At 42.5% G+C, this 24,482-nt stretch overlaps 1 protein-coding gene across 7 annotated transcripts in view; it reads left to right on the forward strand.

Annotated features, from left to right (window-relative positions):
- The window catches only part of TSNARE1 (t-SNARE domain containing 1), a 472,834-nt gene that overhangs the window by 96,199 nt on the left and 352,153 nt on the right, over positions 1-24,482 (forward strand). For all 7 annotated transcript variants that reach the window (XM_063405835.1, XM_063406108.1, XM_063405746.1 and 4 more), the window contains one exon: positions 4,033-4,155. In XM_063405835.1, coding sequence (XP_063261905.1) covers positions 4,071-4,155 — 85 coding nt within the window. In that variant the 5' untranslated portion in view covers positions 4,033-4,070. The remainder of the gene's footprint in view (positions 1-4,032; positions 4,156-24,482) is intronic.

The following is a 24,482-nucleotide window of genomic DNA, read 5'->3' on the forward strand; positions in this document are numbered from 1 at the left end:
ATTGTCCAACATGATGCTGTGGTTTCATTCCAGCTGGCAAATAAGTTCCACACAGCCACTCCCTCACCATCCCCAGCAGGTTGGTGGAAAGTGAAGTGGATGAGTAAAAGTGAGAAAGCTCGTGCGTTGAGATAAGAACAATTTAATGACTGAGATGTAATAGTATAATAATAATAATAATAATAATAATAATAATAAACAACCTATTTCTTCTGTGCTGAAATCTCACCTTTCATTCCCACCACTAATGCTGCCCACCCATGTATCTCTAAATGGAGTTTGGTGGGTGTAGAGCTCTTAAATGATTTTACCTGCATGGTTTTGCTTGCTAGTATCTTTCCCAGTCCAAGAGATACGAACCAACCAATCTCAACTCTTTCCTTGAGATTCTACATCCTACTGCTCTAGCCCTGGCATGATTGGCTTCTGCAGGATGTACAAACCAAGAAGTACTTGATTTCATTAAAATACAAATTCGTGCCCCTTTTAGTCTGGCTTGGATGTGGTTATTTTTTTATTTGTATTACAGGTGATGAGGATAAAGCTGTGATAAAATGTCTTTTTTCTTCTTTCCTAATCTTTTTTCTGTGTCTAGTATATTAGGAAATGCTTGTTCCAATTTGTACAAACTGCCTTCACAGTAAATTGGACAAGTTTCCCTGAGGAGCAGTAGACAAAAGACTTGGGAAGTGCCATGGGGATAGAGAGGGAAATGCTTTCATTGCCAATCAAATTAAAGGCATTTAGATCTGCTCTTAAATTTTCTTGTAAATATATTACTGTGGGGTAAGAATTTGGCTCCAGAGCTGTGTGAATAAGGGATATTTCAATAGCTTGGTAGGATGGGGTGGGAGGTGGCTGCTGCTAAAAAGGTTGGTTAAGCTACAACAAAATATTTTGTTTTCAATTCTTTCTGTTTTTCCTCCCTTACAAAGAGAAAAACGCTTTAAAATGGAAACACGTCCTGAAAATGATAAATCAACATCAAACACTTGGAGTGCTCTAAAAGCCCTCCCCCCTCCCCCTTTAACACTACTCTGTTGGAGAAAAAATAGACACATTCACTGTTTGCCAAAGCAGCACTTGCCCAGTTGTAATCAAGGCATTTTACAACAGGGTGTAGTCTTTCACTCCATGTTTGTTGTCTGTGGCCTTGGGGAAGTCATGGCAGGAAATGTTTCCACTTGCTTATCTCTAAAGGGAGAGGGTGGGTGAGGAAAAATCTCTGTCCAGAGGCTGTTTTCAAGCTGTTTGGTTGTCCCAAATCCCCGCAGTGGTCTTAAACTGTGGGAGATAAAGAAAATAATTCCTTTTCTCTACCCAAAGACTTCCTCATAACTGTTTTCCATGTGCCCATATTTCCCAGGTGAGAGTTTTGCTGGCTCTCAGGTTGTGTTTTGTGATGAAGGTTTTGTTGGTAATTCTGAGCTCACCTGAGACCTGGGAGAGCTGAGGTTTGTTCCCGAGTCCATCAGAGACTTCCCAACTGAATCTTCAACTGATTCTTACAGGTTTTAGTGGTTGTGATCAAGAATTTCCACCAAGATACCAGAGAATCACAGAATGTGTCTATTTTTTGGTTTGGAAGGGACTTTAAAGATCCTCTTGTTCCAGCCCCCTGCCATGGGCAGGGACACCTTCCACTATCCCAGGTTGCTCCAAGCTCTGTCAAACCTGGCCTTGACCATTCCAGAGATGAGAGAGCCACAACTTCTCTGGAAAACCTGTTCCAGGGCCTCACCACCCTCTGAATATAGAATTTCTTCCAAATATCTAATCTAAACATACTCTCAGTTTAAAGCAACTCTTTGTCCTATCTTCCCATGCCCTGTTGAAAAGCCCCTCTCCACCTCTCTTGCAGACTCTCATGAGCTGCTGGAAGTTGCTCTGAGGTCTCCTGGGAGAATGTATAAGTGTAGGGTGTATTTCCATGCAGCTCATGGTTTTACAGTTTTAACCAGCTGACAGCATGGATTGTTTTGCTGTTGAGTGCCTTGGTTGACAAGTTTGCTCCTTGGTTCCTCTTGCTCACTCCATTTTCAGTCTCCTTGAAGCACACTCCAACACACACCCTCACCCTCTCCCTGGCTGCTCAGGCTGTCTCAGTTTGGCTTCCATAACTTTGGGCTGAGGGCTGTTTCCCTAAAATGAAGGATTTCTGGCCTGGGGGCACCTGCAGCCTCGGATGCCAATTATGTGTGTACGTGGTACACTGAGGCTGGCTGGGGAAGCTGCACTCTGGATTTGCTCCACTTTTAATGGATTTAGCTCCCAACCACTGCTCTCTCAAGGCAGTTTCACTTTCATCTCTTTCATGTGTCTGGCCCAATTAAGGGAGGACAGTGAGTGATTTTTTTTTTTTTTTCCCTTGGTTTTGAAACTCTGAAAGAAAAAAAAAGAGAATGAAGTACAACAGGTACCTGAGGCCATCAGGCTGTTCCCTGTGCAGCACAGAACTGGGATGTTCTGGTACTGTGCTTTCCCTGGAAGACAATCCAAAGGAATGGCTGCTGCAAGTGTCAGTGTCAGTGCATCCCAAAAGAGAGTTTAGCCCTTTCCTGAGGCATCTATCAATTAGGACATCATGTGCCACTTGGTCATGTGCTGCAGATTATGGAGGCCTTTGCCAGCTCTTTGTCAGAGCAAAAATGGCTGGTCCAGAACAGGAGAAATTTGAATATCGAAGCCCACAATGAAGCCTCACAGCTCAGGTCATCCAGTCTAACACCCCAACATCTCTCTCAGTACAAGAAAGATGTGGACCTGTTTGAACAGGACCAGAGGAGGCCACAAAAATGACCAGAGGGATGAACCAGCTCTGCTGTGAAGAAAGGCTGTACAGCTGGGGTTGTTCAGCCTGGAGAAGAGAAGGCTCTGGGGAGTCCTTAAAGTGGCCTTTCAATACTCAATATAAGAAAGATAAGGACAGACTTTTTAGCAGCACCTGAAGTGATAGGACAATGGTTTTAAACTAAAAAAAAAAAAAAAAAAAAAAAAAAAAAAAAAAAAAAAGGTAGATATGGAGTAGTTCTACTGAAGAATTTTAGTTTATAGTAAGGTGAGTAAAACACTGGACCAGGATGCCCCATCACTAGAAACATTTCAGGCCAGGGAGGTTGGACTAGATGACCTCTAAGGGTCCCTGCCAATCCAAACCATTCTGATTTTGCCATCACACCAAAAGTGTTGCTGTTCTTGTGGGACTGTAACCTTCTTTTGTGGTAGAAACACCAGTTTGGGGTGTTTTTTCATAGCCTTGGTGTAAGAAAGTGGCAGCTGTCTTTGATCCTGTATCATTTCCTAGCTGATGCAGCACCTTTATCTCTTCTCTTCCTTTGCTGCCATCATCTCCATGCCTTTGAGCTGAACTATTTTGATACCAAAGCCCTGGGACACTGTTGAAATGCTGGAGGACGTCTGGGTGAGGAATTTCTGTGGATGAGGAGGTGGGAAGGAGGAAGAAGTTGTCTGCCTCTGACTGCTGTGTTTATTTCATTCTGCTGCTGCTACCTCAGGCCTTGCAGATTTTTAAATTTTTTATTTTTTTTTAACCAGCAAGGCAAAATAACTGTAGCTCCAATATTTCTACTGGAGGCCCAGGAGCTTATAGCAGCAAACTGTCTCTTTTAAGAGCTCATCAGAACTGCAGTGTGATGGATAGACTCCAGCCAGCTGTGTACTGGTAATGTTCCAGAAGACAGCATCACCTTTTTTTGATTGAGTGCTTAAGTCTTTGCCTTCCAGCTCAGGATCTCAAAACACTTTGTGAGCAGTGAGGAATTAAAAGTTGCTCTTTATCAGTGGAGAAGATGAGACACAGGGAGGTCAAATCACTTGCTTGCCCTCAAAATCATTTGTTGTCCAGAACACCTGGACTTCAGTGCTTCTAATTTTTTTGCAGGTGGACATCCTGAAGTTTGGAGATTGCCCTGTATCTTTTATTTGCCTTCTCAGTCCTCTTTTCTTCTTAGGCTACTGGGGTCTAACTCACTTTTAACAGGGCTGTGCCTTTCTTTTTCTCTGTTTTTTTAGGTCTGAAGTGTAATCCCGCATCCATCACTATCCAGAAAATGTCTTATGGCTCCATTGATGGGAGTGGATTTGGGAGCAGGAACCCGTTTGGAGGCCCCTCGAGACAAGGCTATCAACCTCTCGGTGAAGTATTGATCCCTTCTGTAATTTATTCCGCCTGACTCCCTGAGGACTGAAGTTTGACTTGCTCAGGCTCACTGTGGCTGCTGTATAAATATCACACCCTCACCAGGGGTCATTTCTGACACTGATTTGCAAAGGTGAAACTTTTTCAGTTTGATTTGCGTGATTGAGGCCTGACATCTTACCATGCTCAGAATTTGAGGCTGCAACGTGGGAGAGCAGCACTGACGAGGGGTTTGGAGGAATTTTGGGGGATCAGGAGAAATGCAGAATATTTTCTAAAGTGGCTTTTGCCTTTTCTCATCTCCCCATCACCTTTACAAGAAGTTTATCTCAATGGTTGTTGTAAGGCTGGCAGGGAGTAGATGGGAAGATGTACAAAATGCAGTGGGCTGTGCTTTCCCAGAGGACAGCTTTGCTGTGGGAGCTGCTTCAGTCTGGGAAACATGCTTGGATGTGGCAAACAGGATCAAAAATTCACTCAAGAAATGCTGAAAGTGTAAACAGTGGCTTGCAGATGCCCATGGATTCTTTCTTTGTGTCATTTTTTTTTTATTTGAGCAGAGGCCAGACCAGCTGTAGGGCTGATCTGGGCTTATCTAGTCTGGCTTTGGGCAACCCTTTTTATCTGGAGCATATCCTTCATTTTGTTCCTGGATCTGGCTTGCTCTTGTAACATGGCAAAGGGCTCTCTTTCCTTTTTTCACCAGGGAAGAATATCACCTCTCTCTCCTCTTGCCTTTGATTTCAACTGGGCCATTCACTAACATAGCCTGATTTGGTGTCCATGTGTTCAGGGTTGCAAATGTTCTTTGGGAAACTTTTTTTTTTTTTTTGTTTCTGCAAATAGCAGTTCTCCCTCAATGAGAATACATATAGATATATATTAAAAAAAAAAAGAGGTTTCTCTTGGGTCTCTGTCTTCTTACCAATTTGGGGTTAATTTGGATTTTTTTTTTGAACAGGAAGAAGATATTGAAGTAAGTATGAGTTGTCTATTCAGTTGTAAATAGTGATTTTTAGGCTATTCTGCAAGGCAAAATTAAAGGCATAAAAGCAAGGAAGAATGGGATACTTGGGCACAATCAAAGAACCATAAGAAAAGAGACTTGAAGTGTGGACTAGACAAATGATGAATCTCAGTACATTGTAACTTAGATTGTAAAAGATAAATATTTATTGTGCTGTATGAAAGAACTTCTGTTTTTAATGCAAACTCACAGAATAACTCAAGACACTTGAAATCTCTAAATATTTGAGGTGATCCCTTATTGTGCCCGGCTTGCCCATGGCTTGGCAGTTGGAGCTGTGATGCTGAAGCCACCCTCAGTGGATGGCAGAGGGGAGCTGATGTGGAAAATTCAGGATTTTTGAAACTGCCACAGTGTGGCAGAGCCTGTTGATGCTCTGGATTATGGCTTAGACTTGAGTGCTGGTTTCCCCTCCAGGCTTGTACACATCCTGTCCTGTGCCATTGCCATCTCCAAGGTTCTCCAGCATGGATTTTCCCAGCCAGCCAAAATTGGTTTGTCCCTTAGCTAAGGATCCCTGTGGAAAAGGTTGCAAGAGGAGGGGCCTGTTTGCATTGGCCAAGGCACCTTGGAGAAGGTTCCTTTCTGTGTGTCTCAGTCAGAGGTGGGTTCGTTCAGCCTTGAGAAAAGAAGGTTTAGGGGAGACCTTTTCATCATGTTCCAGCATTTAAAGGGTGGCTATAAATCAGATGAGGACTCTCTTTTCTCATGGAAAAGATTTGGGGTGTTGGGTACAAGTTATTCCTGGGGAGATTAGCAGAGACTCAGACAAGAGGAGAAATGCTTTGCGATGAGAACAATCAGCCTCCAAAATAATCTCCCCATAGAAGTCGTGGATTCCTGAGTGCTGGAAAATTTCAAAGTTCATCTGGATGGAGTGCTGGGCAATCTTGTCCAGGCTGTGCTTTTGCCAAGGAAGGTTGGATCAGATGAGCCTTGAGCTTCCTTTCCACCTTGGCTTTCTGTGATTCTGTTCTGTGTTCCTCTGAACCTGTGTCCCTTTGCCACAGAAGATGGACCCATTGGATGCCTTTTGTCACAGGATCCCCAAATATTGCCATTAATTAAGTGCCAGGAGAGGGTAATGCAACACTAATTATCTGCCTCCTGCTTCTGGACAATGGATGACTGGTTTGCTAAGAAAAATTGCCTTTTGTATTAGATCATGGTGTGGCTGGAACAAAGGAGCGTGGCCCTCCCGCCAGCATTTGTGTCTGTGCTCCCAGCAGGGACAGACCTCCATGGGAGTGTTCTGTGTGTGCTTTGAACCCTTCCTCTCTTTGTAGATAATACATAAATAAAACCAGGTATCGCTGCAGGTAAATATCCAACAGTGGTCCAGTGGTAATATTCAATATCCAACAGAAAAAAACCTGAGATACAGCACAGTAAAGATGATGGGGGTGGAACTGCTTCATCTGTAATATAGAGAGCAAAGAAAAGAGGTTTAGTTTGGTTTTGTGAAGGAAGATACTGTCATGGGGGTTTCCTCTGTGCTTATGCATCTGTTTGTCTTGGCTCTGTTTCTTCCATGCTCGATCCAATTGTGCTGCCAGGATGGGAAAGTTTAATTACTTGAAGGTGTAATTACTTGGCTCTGGGCTGATGTGATGATGGATGGACTCAGGGCCCATCCTCAGTCCATGTGCAGGTTAACATTGCTGACCAGCCTGATTAGAGAGATCCACAGACTTCATCTGCAGAGTTTGGGAAGGATCCTAAGGCACTGTTTTCTGCAATTTGGTTTGCCCTGGACACCTTGGTGTTGGAAAACTCTAGTTCAGACTCTGGTTTTGATGGTGGATATCCAGGATTTCTTGGAGAAAACAAAAAAAAAAAGTTAGTTTTTTCCTCATTATTATCATTTTTTAATATTGGCAGGTTTTAGGAGGAAAGAGAGAGAGAAGCTCAGCAGAACTCAGGTGTTCTGTGGCCTTAACCAAGGAGCACCTGAGGTGTGTCACAAGCAGGATTACCTGGAGCAGAGCACTTTGGGGGTTTGGTTGTCCCACAGCCACTGAGGGACAGCCAGGACTGGCAGGTGGAGGCACAAGCCATGTCCCTGCTTTGCAGCTGGGAGTTACAACCTCCTCCAGCAACATCTGCTTTTCATATCCTCATTCTATCCCCAAAATCATTGCAAACCCTGGAGATCCCCTGTCTCCCTGTGAGAGCTTCTCTGGGCTTCATTTGGGCATTGGTGTTTTATGGACAAATTAGAAAGCAGGCAGTAGAATGTTACTGGGTTTTTTGTTTTTTGTGGTTTTGTTGTTGGTGTTTTTTTTGATTTTTTTTTAAGTTTAAACCTGAGAAATGGAAAAGATGGACCTCAAAAATTTTATTTTTTAAGTAATGTGACACATCTAAGATAAACAGAGAGCAAACATTGTTCAGCAGTAGGAATTAGACTCTGGATTCTCGCTGTGTGCAACCTGCACTCTCTACCATGTTCAACCAACCTTCCCCAAGCCATCTTTTTGTGGGGAAAATGAACAAAACCTGCTTTACACAAGGAGGCATATAGGTCAGGGATTTTAAATAGCTTGGATTAAAATGCCAAAAGACAGGAAATTTTTAACACTGCTTTTATTAACCTTTCTGTAACCTGGACGTTAAATGCCAGCTCTGAAAAGGTGAGGTTAATTTCATATTCCAGCAGTGCATTTCTTCCAGGTGAGCTCAAGGGACTGCTGGGTCAGTGCTTAATTTGGCTGTGACTTCATTTAAACCATTTTCACCTCAGTTTCTCCTGAAGATTTTGTGTGGGACCCTAGCCAGGGTTGTACTCAAGATATATCACACTGGAGTCTTTCTCCTGGTTGGATAAGGTTGGTTATCTTGTCACTGAACAAAATGAGACTGGTCCCTGCAATTGTCCTTGGCAATGTTCCCTGGGTATAAATCACCTAATTATCATTTTGATACTCAGCAATTGTTAAATTATTTTTTCCAACAATTTTTTCTTTTTGAATGGGGTCTATAATTTTCTTTGCCCTTCCATCCCTACCACTCATCTGCCTCTGTGCTGCACCAACCAGCTCTTGGGTGGAAAGTCACGTGCCATTGGTGTCACTGACCTGTCGTGGAATTGTTTGGGTGGGAAAAGCCCTCTGAGATCCTCAAGTCCAACCATTAACCCACCCCTGTCAGGTCCACCATTAAACTGTGTCCTCAAGTGCCACATCTGCACCTCTTGTAAATCCCTGCAGGGATGGTGGCTCAGCCCCTTCCCTGGGCAGCCTCTTCCAGGGCTTGACAACCCCTTCAGTGAAGATTTTTATTCCCAAATATCCGATCTGAACCTCCTCCTTACAGATGAACCACCCTTCTGTCCTCTCCAATCCTATTTTTCCTCTTTTTCTGGCAGTTCAGGAAAGTGATTTGTCTTTAAAAACACACCGTGGAGTTCATGGTTGCCTCCAAATTTGGCAGAGTCACAGAGCTCGTGTGCCCCATGGGAGGGAGATGTTCAGATGATTGTGACCCCTTTGGTGGGATGGGGCTGGCAGAAGCTCTGTTTTTTTGGATAAAACTCACTCAAAACCTTGTGTACAAACCAGCACCATGGCCTGGCCACCACTTGGCCTCACTGCAGCCCCGGGTCTGGTGCCCACTGCCAGCTCCACATCTCGACACTGCAAAGTGCTGAAGCACAGAACAAACTCCTGAGCACACGAGGGGTCCCCCTGAGGTTAATTAACACTGGGAAGGTGTTTAATCCTTTTGCTGTCTTGGGGCCTGAGCACTGCTTGGGGTTTGCATTGGTTTCTTACCAATTAATTAATTAATTAAATTTAATTTAAGTACTTGGAATGCTTTGCTGAGGGGAATTTGAGACCTGTGGTCGTTGCAGGGAAAGGCATTTTCCAGAGGGTCTGGTGGGAGGTCCAGGTCTGGTTGTGGCAGCTGTTCCTCACTGGGACAGGGAGGAACACTGTCCAAAATCATGCATTTAAATGTCCTAAGGAAAGAGTGATAGAAAGAGTTAAAAACAGTGAAAGAAGCAAGAACAAAATTGTTGAATTTTGGAGGAAGATTAGAAGCTTCTGTGCAATATTGAGTGGTTGTTTTTTCTTCAAAGTCTCAAGCTGAAGGGCTGGACTGGATCACATTCAGTAATTTAAACAAACTGTGCTTTTGGGATGGAGTCCTGTCAAGTGTGGAATTACAGAATCATTAAGGTTGAAAAAGACCTCCAAGATCATCAAATCCAAGCTTCAAAGAAGGAAGGGCTGAAGATGTGACCTCTTGTAGCACCTTTTCCCTGTCATGGTTAGGTGGGTTCACAAATACTGCTCCAAGGTTACCTCCTGGACTTGTCTTTAATTTAGAAAGCTTTAAACAATAATGTGACTTGTCAAATGTTGTGTAAAACATTTCTGAGAGTCTTAATGATTGACTTTGTCTTCTAAGTCTTGGGTCCCATCATATTTTCTTGAATTTATGGTCCCACCATATTTTCTTGAATTTATAGTCCCACAGAAGTTGAGGAGTTGGGTGCCATATTTAGTAAGTCAATAGTAAAGTGCAAGTTAAATTGTAAGTGCAAACAATACAAAAAATCATAATAAGATGATCTCTCTCACTAGACAACCCCAAAAATGTTTTTGTGGCATTTACAGAATTATTTCATATTGTTTCTCTGCTATTGTGCAAAACTTCCAAAAGTTATGTATTTATTTCCTTAGTCCATTTTCACTAGATTTAGAAGATCTTCTCTGTCTTACATCCAGTTCTTGGAGATCTTAGCAATGATTTAATGAGTTAATAAGCCTAAACTTAAGAAAACATATTAAAGAATCATGAACAACATGTTTTACAGCAAAAGGAATTGCCAGGAGAATTAACTTTCATACACAAATTGACTTTGAAACTGTTTGTTTTGAAAACCTCTGCCCTATCCCTTCTGGCACTTTTAACATTATAATAAACGTTTTGCTATAATTTCAGTAATTTAGGAATTTAAAGTGGTTATGCATTTATTTATATAACTAGCAAAACCAGAACACAACATTGGAATAAATAAGTATTTTAATGAAATATGTGAGGGTGAGCTGACAACTTCTTAGCAGGAAAGAAAAACAAACAAAAAACCAAACAACAAAACCAACAAACCAATCCAAAAACCTCTTGGGTAAAAATAAACTTTTTTTTTTTCTTCTTTACCAATTTTATTTGCTAGTCTTGGTTATCCAAAGCAATTTTAATGCAAACATGTAAAACTCATGCTGGCGGTCCCAGTCTTTGACAGAAAATCAGAAATCAAAGACACTCACCTTTCCTTAGGCATTTCAGCTGGAAATGCATTTAAATATCAGAACAGCTCAGAACAGCTTGCTTCATTTTCCACTCGATTACAGTGGAATTAGAAGTAGTTTAAGAAGATCTCTGCCTGTAGCTGGCTCGTTGTGTGGGTAGAAGTGCCTTGGTAGGGAAGGCAAAGCAGAATTAATGTCTAGTGGAAAGTGTCCCTGCCCATTGTAGAGGTTTGAAACCAGATTTTTTAAGGTCCTTTCCAACCCAGGCCATTCTGTGATTCTGTAATTCCATGAATGTGCTTGTGGTTCCTTTTCCAAAGTGTGCCCAGCCCTGGCTCTGCCCTTCTGGGAAGTCTTCCCACATGGATGTATTTTCCTAAAGGAGAAGAGACTGCCCCGTGCTTTCACTTCAGCTCCTGAAATGAATTTAGCTTGACTTTTTTTTTTTTCTTTCTTTTTTTTTTCTTTTTTTTTTCTTTTTCTTTTTCTTTCTTTCTTTCTTTCTTTCTGGCTGCTCTTTCAAAAGTTTTTCTTTGTCTTGTAGGCAGAGGAAAGAAAAATTTTATTAACAAAAATAAAACTCAGCTACTGCCTCATTCAAACTTTGTACCAGCTCTTGTTTAGGCTATTCAGACCAGGACGAGACATCAGTGATTTTAAACTGAAAGAGGGAAGGTTTAGATAAGATGTGAGGAAGAAATTCTTCCCTGTGAGGGTGGGCAGGCCCTGGCACAGGTAGCCCAGAGAAGCTGTGGCTGCCCCATTCTTGGAATTATTTAAGGCCAGGTTGGACAAGGCTTGGAGCAACCTGGGATAGTGGAAGATGTCCCTGTCCATGGCAGGGGGGTGGAACTGGATGGTCTTTAATGTCCGTTCCAACCCAAACCATTCTAAATTTCTGTGATTCTCTGATCGATGCTTCCAAAATTCTTTAATTCTGTAGATTGAATCCAATTGTCTTTTTTGAAACCTCCTCAGTTTCTCGAGAGCACTTCTCTGGTAAGGAGAGCAGAGAGCTTCTCCAACAAGCCATAAGGGAGTGCTTGGCTCTGTTATGAAATTCCTGCAAGTGCTGCAAGGCTTCCTCCACATTTTCTACACCCCTGGGCTTCCCCTCTGTGCTTTGCATCCTGTTCTTTCCATCATGGCAATATCCAATGCTTGGATAGGATCTGAAGCCTGTTTCTCTTGATCTGTGCCTGCAAAAAAATCCACCAGAAACAAGATACAGCTGAAAGTGAGCAGTGGGATTGCTGCGTGACCTTGTATGAACATCTGCCCATGCTTGCTGAAAGGGGATCTGTGGGAAATAGGAGGAGGCTGGAGCAACCCTCCTGCAGCTGTTTGCTTTTCCATCAGAGCTGTCTCTACGTGCACATCCCAGTGCTCCCCAGTGTCCTGCTGTGCCAGGCAGATGTGCTGCCAGGATGGTTTCCTTCTGAACTCAGGGGTAGAGCAGATCAGAGCTTATTGCAGGTTTTCTGGAATATTTCCAGTGTCTGAGGTGGTGGCTGCATCCCAGTTTGGTTCATCGAGCTGTCTCCCCAGGGAGGAAGCAGGATCAGCATCCAGGCTAAATACTCCAGCCAGCGTTTTTCCTGAGATTCTGCAACTCCTTACCACCTTCACTGGAAAAGGTGGTGTCCAGGAACAAACTGTCATTTCTTACACAGCTTTATCCACTCCATGTTGTATTTCCTTCTTGGGGAGGTGCTGATACTTTTTATTGCCCTTATGGCTGTAAAAGGTCTTTTTTTCCTATTGATTTTTTGGCTTTTTTTAAATTAATGTGCTCATCAGGAAACCAAACTAGGTTGAAATTTATTTCAGCCTGGTCTTTCCTAATTTCTATATCCATGTACAGTGATGCTCTGTCTCCTCCACTATTGCTGTAGTAACCCCGGTAAATTTGGGAGTGGACATTCCCGGGCATTGGAAGAAGAGCTGCAATAGTTTCTGGCAGGAATTTGCTTTGTCCCAAGCATTCCCCAGGTGTGAATCAGACGCTGGCACAGCTCAGATTCTTTGCCCAGGTGAAACTGTGCTACCTCACCCTGATCTCTGGCTGCAAACCAAACTTGATATTAACTGAATTGCTCCAGAATTATTTTCTTGGCTTTTGCTGCTGCAGAGTTTCCACTTGGGGTTTTGGCTGTGAAAAGGAACTGATCCAAAAAGTCTAAAACTGGGATAAAGTTTAGGAAGGAAAAACATCTCTGTTGCCTGTGCTGTTGTGGCATGGACAGTGGATGCTGCAGGACAGGCTGAGTGAGGTGGAACTCTGCATGTTTGAGATGTTAATATATTATTTGTATTAAAAATATTAATATTTAAAGTAACAATAGATAAACTAGCAAAATCTCAGAGCATGAAGGCAGCTTGTAGCCTACCAAGTCTTTGATCTTTTGGAGAGCACACCCATGTCTTGGTCACCTCTCACTACTCCATAGTGCAGCCAGGTCCAAATCTCTTTAACATCCCTGTTTTCTTGTTTTCTTCCCTTCCTATACTTAGTATTATCCAATTAATTTAATTCTTGAGGATGTAGAATTTTTAATTGATTAGAAATAAAAGAGTTTAGCATCCTCTGTGTGTGAGTGAATTTTCCTTTTTCTCTTTGAAAATACAAGTGGAATTTCATGGCATTACCTTCTACCAGGAAAATGGGAATGGAGATTTACAGAGATACTGAAAAAACCCACATATTTTGTTTTGGACAAATTTGGAAAGGAGGTTTTACAGGGATTTTTTTAAAGGGCAAATTACAGATTTTTTTAAAGGGCAAAATCTAGTGGCCTTTCCCATCACTTGTTCTGGAAAAAAAGATTTCTTTTGAGAAAAGTGGAAAAAATCTGTTTATTTAATAAGCAAAGTATTCACAAGCATAAAAAATAATAATATCGAACAATAAAACCTTTTGCTGTTTTGAAGTGATGGTAAATTCAGAAATTCTTTTCGTGGATTGGAGAGAGAGAGAGTTCTTTTCGTGTGTGTGTCCTTGGTTTTCTCTCAGTCTCTCCGGGGCTCAGGTCTGGTGTCCTGGCTGCAGAGCAGCTTGGGGGGCTCTCAGATGATGCTTGAATTTTAGCTTTCCTATTTTCCAGATTCTGTACTGCATTAGTATATAACTTTGAATTTCATATGAAGTGTTAGCAAGTTCTCCTGACAGTTAAGTCAGATAAAACAATCCTTTTCCAGCCCCAGAACCAAGGACACCACTGCAGCTTCAGCCCAAAAAGTACAAACAGCAGAGAACTGAGGAGAGCAGCCTGGGAGGATGGGACTTCATTACCTGAAGCTGTAACTGGACAATTAACCCCAATATGCAAATGGATCAAAACTGATAAAAGTGTGAAAACTCCTGGCCCATTGTCCATCTTGGGTGGAGCCTTGGCCAGGCTCTTGTACTGCCCAAGTTGTATCCTCTGAGGACCTTTTAATAAATACCTGCTTTATTCCTTTAACACTGTCTGGCCTCTGTTCCTCTCCAGGCATCACAGATGATAGTCCTGGTGTTCCTAGACCAAACAATAGCTGAACAGTTCTGAAAAACCTTAGGCTTCAGCTAACTAAAAAAAAACCTGACTAAAAAGCAAAGGAGAGCTCTCTGCTGCTGTCCATGCTGCAGACAGCACAGTCTGTGAGAGGGAATGTGTGGGAGCAAGTGCAGTTCCTGGAAACAAACTCTGATTCTTTCCCCCCTTCGCTCTTGAAACCAGTGTTAAAGGTGCAAAACTTAAAATCCAGCATGAACAGGACAGACAACTGGGGATACAAGCATCACAGAGTCACCCTAGGACAATCCTAGTTGAGGATTTCTGTTCTACTCTGAGGATGTATTTATTTGCAGAACATACACAAATCTCACTTCTGTACATAATGGAGGGGTAGGCACAGCTGACCCAAATACCTATGACACAAACAGAATTTGAGTGGAAAAAAAAAAAAAAAGGAATAAAGCTTTTTTATCCATGCTGTCAGGCCAGAAATGTTATTTCTGAATATCTCTTCTTCCAGGTGACGTTGGCTTGGAGACTGACACTGGCAGCTAGGAGTGGACAGGGATTAAAGATCAACAGTGGGGAAGGAGTTGACAGATGTAAGCAGGTAGATTGGGGATTAGGGTGAATTAGTGTGGATGGAAAGCATTTAGGAGCGAGGAGGGATTTTGGATGTTAGGATGTGTGCGCTGCAGATCTTCCCTGAATCTCTCTGTTATACTCAGATATTAATTGGGATTTATGAGCTGTTCAGGGGCTGTTGGTGTGGCTGAAGGTAGTGGTGGTGCTGCAGGTGGCTGTGGTGGGATGGAAGAAGTTGCTTAAAGAGGTTCTGAGATGTACAAGTGGTTGTGTAGGTGTTTCTAAAACCAATTTCCCATTATTTCCTGATCCCAAGCTGGAAACACGTTTTGGGGATATCTCACCCTTTTTTCCTCACTGCTGAGGGCCACAATGGGATGATGATACTACTATTTTTTCTACATGAACATATCCTAAGTACATTAAAATTTTCTTTAATTCCTTTTGAAGCCAGGATTTTTAGTGGAAATTGAGCTTGAATTGGTAGGCAGGTGATTCTTGGGAGATACAGTACCAGGATTAAAATAATCCCAGTGGGCTTTTTTACAGTTTATGTCCTATTTTCAGAATCTCTTTGAGGTCAGACCTCACAGATCTCCAGGTACCTGATGATGCAGCTGTGGGGGGGGAGTCAATAGTCCAAGGCCCCTTTTCTACTCTGGAAGGTTTTTTGGAAATTTCTTGAAATTTCAACCTATGTGGGGGAGTTGTGGGTTTGTGGAGTGTTTTTTTGTTTTGTTTTGTTTTGTTTTGTTTGTTTGCTTGTTTGTTTTTACAGCCAGTCAAACCTGATTGCTTCTTACTCCCTTGGTGCCCAGCAATGTGTTAAAGTGGAATTTTCCCCATGGATACTTCCGTGTGTTTGGCCATTCCTTACTTTGAAATCTTCACCCAGAGATTTGGGATTGGATTTTCAGAAAGACAAAGAATATTCTATACATGTGAATGCATAGAGAATTATTTGGTTCGGTGGGGAATTTTATTTTTTTTTTTTTTTCTCTGGATGCTTTTGTCAGGTCCGTAGTGGAGAGCAGAAGAATGAAGAGCTGATCACAACCTTGCTGCATAAAATACAAAATTCTCTATTCCTTCTCCTCTCCTAATGGAGATACAGAAATGGAGACAGGGATACAGCTGGCAAATTCGAGGGACAAAGTTTTGTAAAGAAGGTTTTTTGAAGTCATAAATCCATCTGAAGATTTTTTAAAGTCGTAAATCCATCTTTTGGAGCTGGGAATAGCACTTGGCTTGAACTTGGCATGTAAAACAGGTCTGTTGCATGTGAAGCTCTGTTGGGAACCATTCCATTCTCCCCTAGAAAAGAGGTTTTGAAGGGAAAAAACAGTCCTGTGAGTCTGGAAGTTTGAGACCTCCTATACTTTTCCACCTGTGTGGAGGCAACCAAAGTGATGGGCTGAGCAAAATGAGATTTCCGTATCACTTTCTCCCACTCATTCCTCCGAGTTCTTTTTTATTATTATTTTCACTTCTGTGAGATGGTGTAAAGCAGAGATTTAGAAAGAGGGTTTGCTGTAAAATACAGTTTGCAAAGAACTTGGGTTTATGACAAAATGCAGCAAAAAAACCCCTTTATTGCAATCCTGTAGTGGTCTTTTTTTTTTTTTTTTAGATTTACTTCAGGTACTGCAGGAGTTAAGCAGGTGGGTAAAGTGGAGATGTTGCTGCTTTTCCTGAAGTGCTTAACCAGCCAGGCTGTAGCCAGATGGCTGGGACTGAACAATACACAGATAATTCCAAGCCAGGATCTAGCAACAATAAAATCACTAAAAGTATACAGGATGTGCATACCTGGGGGGAATGGATGTGCCGTGTGTGTGTGTTTTGAAATGTAATTTGGAGGTTTCAGTCATATTGTAATTTCATACCTATCCTTTTATAGTCTTACTGCTCAACCAAAGTGCTGTCAATTAATACTTTTAAATTTTGGATCTCTTAAAACAATTTCACTATTTTCAGTGATTTTTCAATTTTATTTTTGTTCTCCATTGGGTTTTCACGTTTATTGCTCATTAGTGAAGAAGAAACCAGGCCATATTTACATCCTGAAAGGGAGAAAAAAATCATGTGTATGTACCATAAGAAAACAGCCACTGTGGCAAACGAGAGCTTCCTTTGGGGAGACTGAAATTCCTGGAGATCAGAGAATTTGGTCCACTTTGTGTTTGGGGAATACCTGGCACCCTCTGCTCCCACAAGATGAGGGATGTTAATTGACTTGTTAGTGTGTCTAATGGCAGTGCTTCTTTTTCTCTCCATATGCTCAGATTTGACTTGGTAAGAATCCAGCTTATTATTTTATTTTATTTTATTTTATTTTATTTTATTTTATTTTATTTTATTTTATTTTATTTTATTTTATTTTATTTTATTTTATTTTATTTTATTTTATTTTATTTTATTTTATTTTAATGATATCTAGTTGCTGGGAGGAGGTCTGCTTGTCATGCTGCTGTTCTCCAACTCTTGTTTCTGGTTGAACATCCTGTCCTTTTTGGTCCATTCCCCTCTCCCTCTATCTCTTTTTTTTTTTTTTTTTTAATTGCTGTGTTTTACTTCTTTCAGGCATGTCTGAGACATCCTCAGAACTGAGAGAGAGGGGGTGAGGACAAGGCCAGCATTTCAGGATCACCCTAGACAGTGGCAGTGCCTGTCTGTAGTGGAAAGCCCTAAAAAACCTCCTGGTAGCATCTCTCCTCCTTGGCATTTGCATCAGGGGGGCTGAGGCAGGCAGGAGGGGTTCCCTGCCCACAGCTGGGGGCTTTCACTGCTGGAACGCATTGAGAATTCCTGTTCTTGGCTGAAAACAAAATCCAGCCTTGCTTTTGGGGAGAAATGCTGGGTATTCTGCTTGATTTGCTGCCCCTCTCTTTCCTATTTCTAAAAATTCCACCCCCTCCATATCCAATGGTTTAGACACAACAGGGATTCAGCTTTAATCCCCCTGCCACCTTTTTATTTTTATCTTTTCCCCAGTTGTTTTTGTCGGAGTCTAGAACATCCCTCTGGCCACGCTGGAGGGTTTGGAGACCGGACAGGGGGGTCTGGGATCTGTACAAGGGGCTCAGCCAGCCTCACACAGAGCCCAGGAGGACACTGCCTCTGATCCCTGGCCATGGGAGTGAATGCCCACATTGCATGAAGAATCACAAGCTGAGAGAATTCAAAATAAATAGTAGTTAGTTTATCACAGAGTGTAAACGTAGAATCTAAAATTTTTAGTGTATGAGTTTGAAGAGGCAAGATAGAAGAATTAGAGAGTGGTCCTGTCCTCCTTGTTCTTGTTCTTTTCCCCCATTTTTCTGCTAAGCTGTATTACAAGATTTGGTTTAGAGTCGAAATAACATGTTAACATAGGTAGTAAGTATTAGTAAAATTCTGTAAATAAAAAGTACGTTGTGAACAGTAGTTAGGTCAGAGAAATAGTACAAAAAGTCCAGAACTCTCTGATCCTCCCCAGTCCGCCACATGTCCTGCCCTGCCAGGAAGGCCTGGCAGAACTGAGAAAGAACTGAGAGATAATAAAGAATAAACAACCTTAGAAACATGCACTAGCAGACTCAGCTTGTCATCTCTGGCTCCAGTGTGAAACACTTAGGGCAAAGAGGAAATGAAAAACCTTATTACCTCAGGGAACAGCAACCCCGAGGAGAATCTCAAAGAACAGCAATCCTGCGAGTTTCATCCTCCATCTCTCAGTCCCTCTCTTGCTCCTGCTGCTTTCCTTGACCAGGTTTCCCAAAGTGAAGGCACTGACATTGTTTATTACATTGGTTTTTTGTGCTGTATAAACACTTCCCCTGGTTTGGCACGAGCATATTTATGTCCACGTCCTGGTCAGTGCAGAAATGGCTTCGTGCTCAAACCCAACCCTCACCCTGAAATCCCCTGGAGCTCCAGCTCGGATCTGAATCTGCATGGGAAGGGTGGGCACAGCTCTCAACCACCTTCCTGGCCATTCTGTTTCAACGCTTGACAGACATTTTGGTGAAGAAATTTTTTCCTGAAATCAAATCTAACCTTTAAAACATGAGGCTGTTTCCTCTTGTCTTGCCCCTTTTTCCCTGGGAGCAGAGCCCAAACCCTGCCTGGTTCCACCCTCCTGCCAGGGAGTTGAGGAAAATGAGAAGGTTCCCCCTGAGCCTCCTTTTCACCAGCTCCCCTCATCCAGATCATCAGTAAAGATATTAAACAGGACTGTCCCCAGTACTGAGCCACTTCTGACCTGCCACCACCTGGATGTAACTCCGTGCACCAGCAGCCAGTTTTTTACACAGAAAACCTCTCTAATCCATGAGCAGCCCGTTCCTCCAGGAGAATGCTGTGGGAAGCAGTGGCAAAGGCTTTACTAAAGGATCCTCATGTGTGTCTTGCTTCCTTGGCATGGAAGAGGGGAGGGAAGAGAGTTTCATCACCACTTTCTTGGAAGATTTTCTTTCCTGCCCTGGCTGCAGACAGGACAGCAATCAGGAGACCAGCTGAAGACTCAGGAGAGTTTGCTGTTAAATTTCTTCTGCTGTTCCTTTCTAAACCAAATTTATTTGCCTGGGATGATTTTTGGGAGCTGATTTGCCTTTCAACAGTCACAGTGTCGGATCTAAGTGAAGCAGAAAAGGAGGGGAAACCTCTACAGTGAGTCAGAAAATGAAGATGACTTATTGGCTGCTGGTCCTAGAGGGTTTTAACACAGAGATCCTGAGAAATCCTTTAAGGAGTGAAGATGACAGATTCCAGCATGAGAAGTAGCTCAGTGCCTGGGAGGAGGCTCTGACAGGCCTTTTAATGACCCCCAGTGGCCGAGATCAGTTTTATCTGCAGCTTGGCAGGCAGACATGCCCACGGATGAAAGGCTTTGCAGCAGAAGTCGTGTACAGAGCTTGGCCGAGCGCCGGGAATCAACGTCGTGATTATCCCAAGCCTGGGACCCAACTGGAATTTCCTTGTGGCAGTGCTGCTTCCAGGGCTGCAGCGTGTGAATGCTCCTCCCTGGGCTCGAGCTTGGCTTCCTCAGGCTCTGCCTGCATTTAGAAGATCAAAAAATAGATCAGAATATCGGCTTTGCCCTCCGGGAGGAGCGCCACAAGGTTTGAAGATGCAATCATTTAAAAATAAACCAATTTGTGTTGGTGTGCTCTAATGCAGGAGCTCTTCTGCACTTTTTTTTTTTCTTTCTTTCTTTCTTTCTTTTTCATTTTTGTTTTCCTTTTTTTAACATAATTGATAACTGGCCTTCAAACTTCAGTGTTTCAGAAAAAGTCCGAAGCTAATTCTCCATTTAGATGTTCTGATGGGCAAAATGCTTTGCTTTTTATAGAGAGGATGTTTCTATTTCCAGGTTAAAAGTCAGAAAAAGTAAAATGCTTATTGATACCTGCATTGATATAAAACTTGTGACTTCTCTGCTCACAGATAATTTGTGAAACTTGCTGCTTCAAGACTGAAAACTGCATTTGAGCTGCAGCATTGAGGCTTGAGAAGGAGATCAAGTGCTTGTGTGTGTTTGTAGACACCTTGATTTTCCTTCATGGTTTGCACACATGAGGGTGCTTAGAACACGGGGCTCTGTAATCAGGTATTTTGACACTAAGCTATGTGGATAGTTTAGTTTTTATGCTTTGGCATATACTGTTTGGGAGGTTTTTTGGTTGGTTGGTCCACAGTTGGTCCAGCTAGCCATCAGCAAGTGAAAGTTGCTGTGGGAAGGCATCGCCATGGCCAAAAATTCATCTGAGCACAAAGAGGGACCGATTATTTCTGTCACCCCCAAAGAACACACACAGCTCTCATGGTTGTGGTAAAGGGTAAGGAAATTAAACCCTTCTCCTTCAAGGTGTTATAAAAACCTCCTAAAAATGAAGGCTTTGACAGACCATTCCCTCATAAGTTACCTTTCCATTTTGTAACTTCTCCAGAGGTCCTGGAGGCAGGTGTTGAAACATGAATTTCTATCCTGATCCTTGGCTCAGATCTTGTATAATACCTGTACTTGCTTCGGGAAAAAAAGTTATTTGGAGAAAAGTCTTCCAAATTTTCTGCTAGAAGAAGTTTTGGAAGGGAAGGAATATAAAGAGGATAAAGAATCAGTGGATGTCTGTAGAACAGCACTGTATAAATTTAGGGAGATGAGGGACAAGGCAAAAAAAAAAAAAAATCTTACAGATGTGGTTACAGTATCTGGTTGGGACTTTATGAATGAATAAACAGATTCATAGAATCTATAGAACGGTTTGGGCTGAAAGGGACCTCAAAGATCATCCAATTCCAACCTCCTGCCGTGGGCAGGGGCACCTTCCTCTATCCCAGATTACTCCAAGCCCCATCCAGCCTGGCCTTGAACACTTCCAGGGATGGGGCAGCCACGGCTTCTCTGGGCAATCTGGCCAAGATGAGATTCATTGCTGTCCTCAGAAGGAGGTTTTGGAAGGATTTCATATCAGTGCCGTTTGTGGGAGAGGAAACAAGTGGGCCCGGAGGAGAGAGATGGAGGGAATGGGTGTGGCAACCCCACGTGGCAGAGCAGTCCTAAGTTCTTTACTCAGAGGTTGCTGAGACCCTGGCACAGGTTGTCCAGAGAAACTGTGGAATTCCCATCCCTGCAAGTGTCCAGGGCCAGGATGGATGGGGCTTGGAGCAACCTGGGATAGAGGAAGGTGACCCTGCCCATGGCACAGGGCTGGAAAGAGATGATCTAGAAGGCTCCTTGCAGCCCAAACCATTCTGTGATTCCATGATAAGACTCAGGAAATGGGACTACCATCCTCAGGGCAGAAGAAATGGAGAACAACAAGTTGCTCCATCTGCATATTTCAGTTTCTGCCCAGTAATTAGGGAATTAATTAATCAAGCTTCACCTTGACCTGTAATTAGGGACAGGCCAAGGTGAAGCTGCAACCCCACTTGGGTAAACATAACTTTTCCTGGTCAAACTCAAATATTGCCCAGTGTTAGTGTGAGTCAGAGGAGAAATATTTTGTGCACAGTGAGTTTCCCACTCCTGAGACTGGAGCAAGAACATATCACTGACTTTGTTAATAGGAAAACAAGAGCATCGTGGAACAGAGCAGAGTGCTCATCTGGACACGATATCCTGACGTTCCTGGGGATTGCATTTTATGCAGGATCAAATACTGACTGTCTCTTGAAGCTTTCATAGTAATTCTTCAAGGTCAGCTTCTTGTGTTCCAGAAAGGACCCAGCTGAATGGTAAATTCTGCTTGATTGAAATCTGCAAAGCAGAACCCTTGTCCTTGCCTCTGCAGTGACATAATTTTGCTCTGGGATTTTGGAGCAGGCACACACAAATGGATTGTAATATAGCAGACATGTTTGATGTCCTGTCTTAAATCCCAAACTATTAACTTAATTAATGTTGTAGGCTCTTAACACCTTTCCCAACTTGTGAGCTACCTGATGTGAGGCTGGAAAATGATGCTGCTTCACCTTTCCTGGCCTTGTTGAGGCAGAGATTTGTGCTTTTTGGTCCATGTTAATTATTTCCCTCTCTAGGTCCTGATCAGTCTTTGATGGAGAGTTCCATGTGGGCTTCAGCAGCTCTCTCATCTCATGCCAGGGGCAGCTGCACTTAGCCAGTGTGTGTAGAGGTACATTTGTAGATACACAAACCAAATTCCACTTTCTCAGTGTTTCAAGGGTATTTAAGGGGTAAATGAGAGGGGGTTTTCCCCCACTTTAAAGGTGGATAATATAATTATGCACTCTTTTTATCTCCAGTATTGCTGTCCACTCACACAACCAGCCTAGTAATGTGCAAGTGTTTGTTCTTTTAGGGGTATACTGGTGCAGTAAAAGATCCAAAATTATTCTATTTGATTTGCTGTTGTGTGGACAGAGGGGATGATGAGATGGTTTAGCTGCCATCTGACGTGGACAGTAAATTCTGTTCAAGCAGTGCAGTGGTGTGTCACTGAAAATGAATTATTTGGAATGGGTGGTTCTTTAATCAGATGCTTTTAGATATATCCAAAGTATTCACATTAGATGTGAAGCTTTTCTGAAAATGTATGGGGCCCAGAAGTATCCCTGTTGTTCAATAAGATGGTCTCCATCTTTCCTCCATAGCAAGAAGAGATGTGGGAATTGTAGAAACTTGCTTTTTCTTTTTCTTGTTCAGGACAAGACTGAAGAGTTGTATAACCCAAGGTCTTACCTCAGACCTGACACTGATTCCTTTACCATTACTGGGCAAAAATCTGACACACCACTTCTTTCTGTAATGATACTGATAATTTGTGTTACATGTTGCTCTTTCCTTTGTAATTTTGAAGCATTTTGGAGATCTTGCTGTGATTACAGAAACTGCAAAGAAATAACTTTTTGTTTCCAAACTGTCAGGCAAGGAAGGAGGAAAAATCTTACCATTTTCTTCTGAGGGATCAAAATGCTGATAAAAGATGGGGGAAGAGCTGGGGTGTCCAGTGTCCTTCCAGATATTTTTCCTCTTGTTAATTCCCTCACTCCCGAGTGCATTTCATCATCATAAAGGTCTCATTGCAGATTTTGCTTTGAGTGCTAAAAGCTTTGCTCCCCTCTGCCTTCCTCCATGATTTAAAAGCCCCAGATGCTGATACATCTCCCAGACAGAATCTATTACACTTTTCCTGCCAAGCAGAGCTCTGGCACTTGCTTTATTTCCCTCCTCCCAGCACTCAATTTGCTCTTTGTCGGTGCTCAGCTGGCCCCATTGCTGAGCACCAGCAGGGCTCCCTCCATGCACTGCTTCCTATTGGCTCTCTCCTTCTTCATTTAATTAACCATTTCTAATGGATATTTAATGTCTGAGCTGAATTTACAAGGTCTTCAAGCACCTTCTGTTTCTCCAGAAGTGTTTTGGAGAGGGCATGATTGACCACCACTTGTGCCACTGAGAAGAGCTGTTCTCCAGGGTGGGAAATGCCTTTACTGGTGTTTTGTTTTCTTTTTTCCTGAAATGTGGATGCTGGTGGATTCACTTGTGTGTACTGAGCTTCCTGCCAGTTTGTAGCAATCACCAATTTTCCTTCTTTGTTCACAAATTATGAGATGTGGTGAGAATGTCTTTGTTGGCTTGGATCTATTCAGGTGTAAGAAGGCTGCCTAGAAAAGATTTCCAGGTTGCCCAGAGAAGATTTCCAGGTTGGCCAGAGAAGTTGTGGACTCCCCTCCCCTGAAGGTGTCCAAGACCAGGCTGGATGGGGCTTGGAGCAAACTGGTCTAGTGAATGACATCTCTGCCTGAGGCAGGAGTTGGAATGAGATGATCTTTGAAGTTTTTCCAATCCAAACCATTCTGTGATTCAATAATTGTTGTGTGACATAGTGCAGGTGTAACTTGGTCTGGAATTTGTAATGGGAGAGAGAGAAACCTTCAAATTTCTGAAAAAAGAGACAAAGACAGCAAGAGCTTTTGCTGCTGTCCTTCTAACATCTTGACAGGTACCAACTGCAGTGCATCATCTCTTTCCTCTCTCATATTTTATCCCACATGAAGTGAAATGAATGGGAAAGTTGAAATTTCTCAGGCATGAAACCTTGTGTGCCTGTGTTCTGTAGGGTTAAAACAAACAAAAACACAAATAAAAAGTGGGAGCTATTTGCTTTCTGGGAAATGTCTTGCTTTTGCTTCACAGCTTCAACTGGAAAATCCAGGTGTAGTTCAAAAGTGGAAAAATAGTTTTCTCAGAGGGGTATCTACCATAACATGGGCAACCAGTAAATGAAAACTGTTAATATTTATGTGAACACCAGTTCCCAAAGCTAATGGAGGGGGATCAGTATTCCTTCCCTGGAAAACAGGGATTAAATCTCTCTCTGTCATCCCTTTTCAGCTGTGGTTCCGGTGCATTTATCCATTGCTTTATATTCTCAGAAAAACTTACACTTCCAAGTTGTGTTTTTCCACCACAGAGGAACAGGCAGTGAAAACAGAGTTGGACAGGTGGT

The sequence above is a fragment of the Prinia subflava genome, chromosome 1 (assembly GCF_021018805.1).
Source record: "Prinia subflava isolate CZ2003 ecotype Zambia chromosome 1, Cam_Psub_1.2, whole genome shotgun sequence".
In the NCBI taxonomy this organism is placed as follows: domain Eukaryota; kingdom Metazoa; phylum Chordata; class Aves; order Passeriformes; family Cisticolidae; genus Prinia; species Prinia subflava.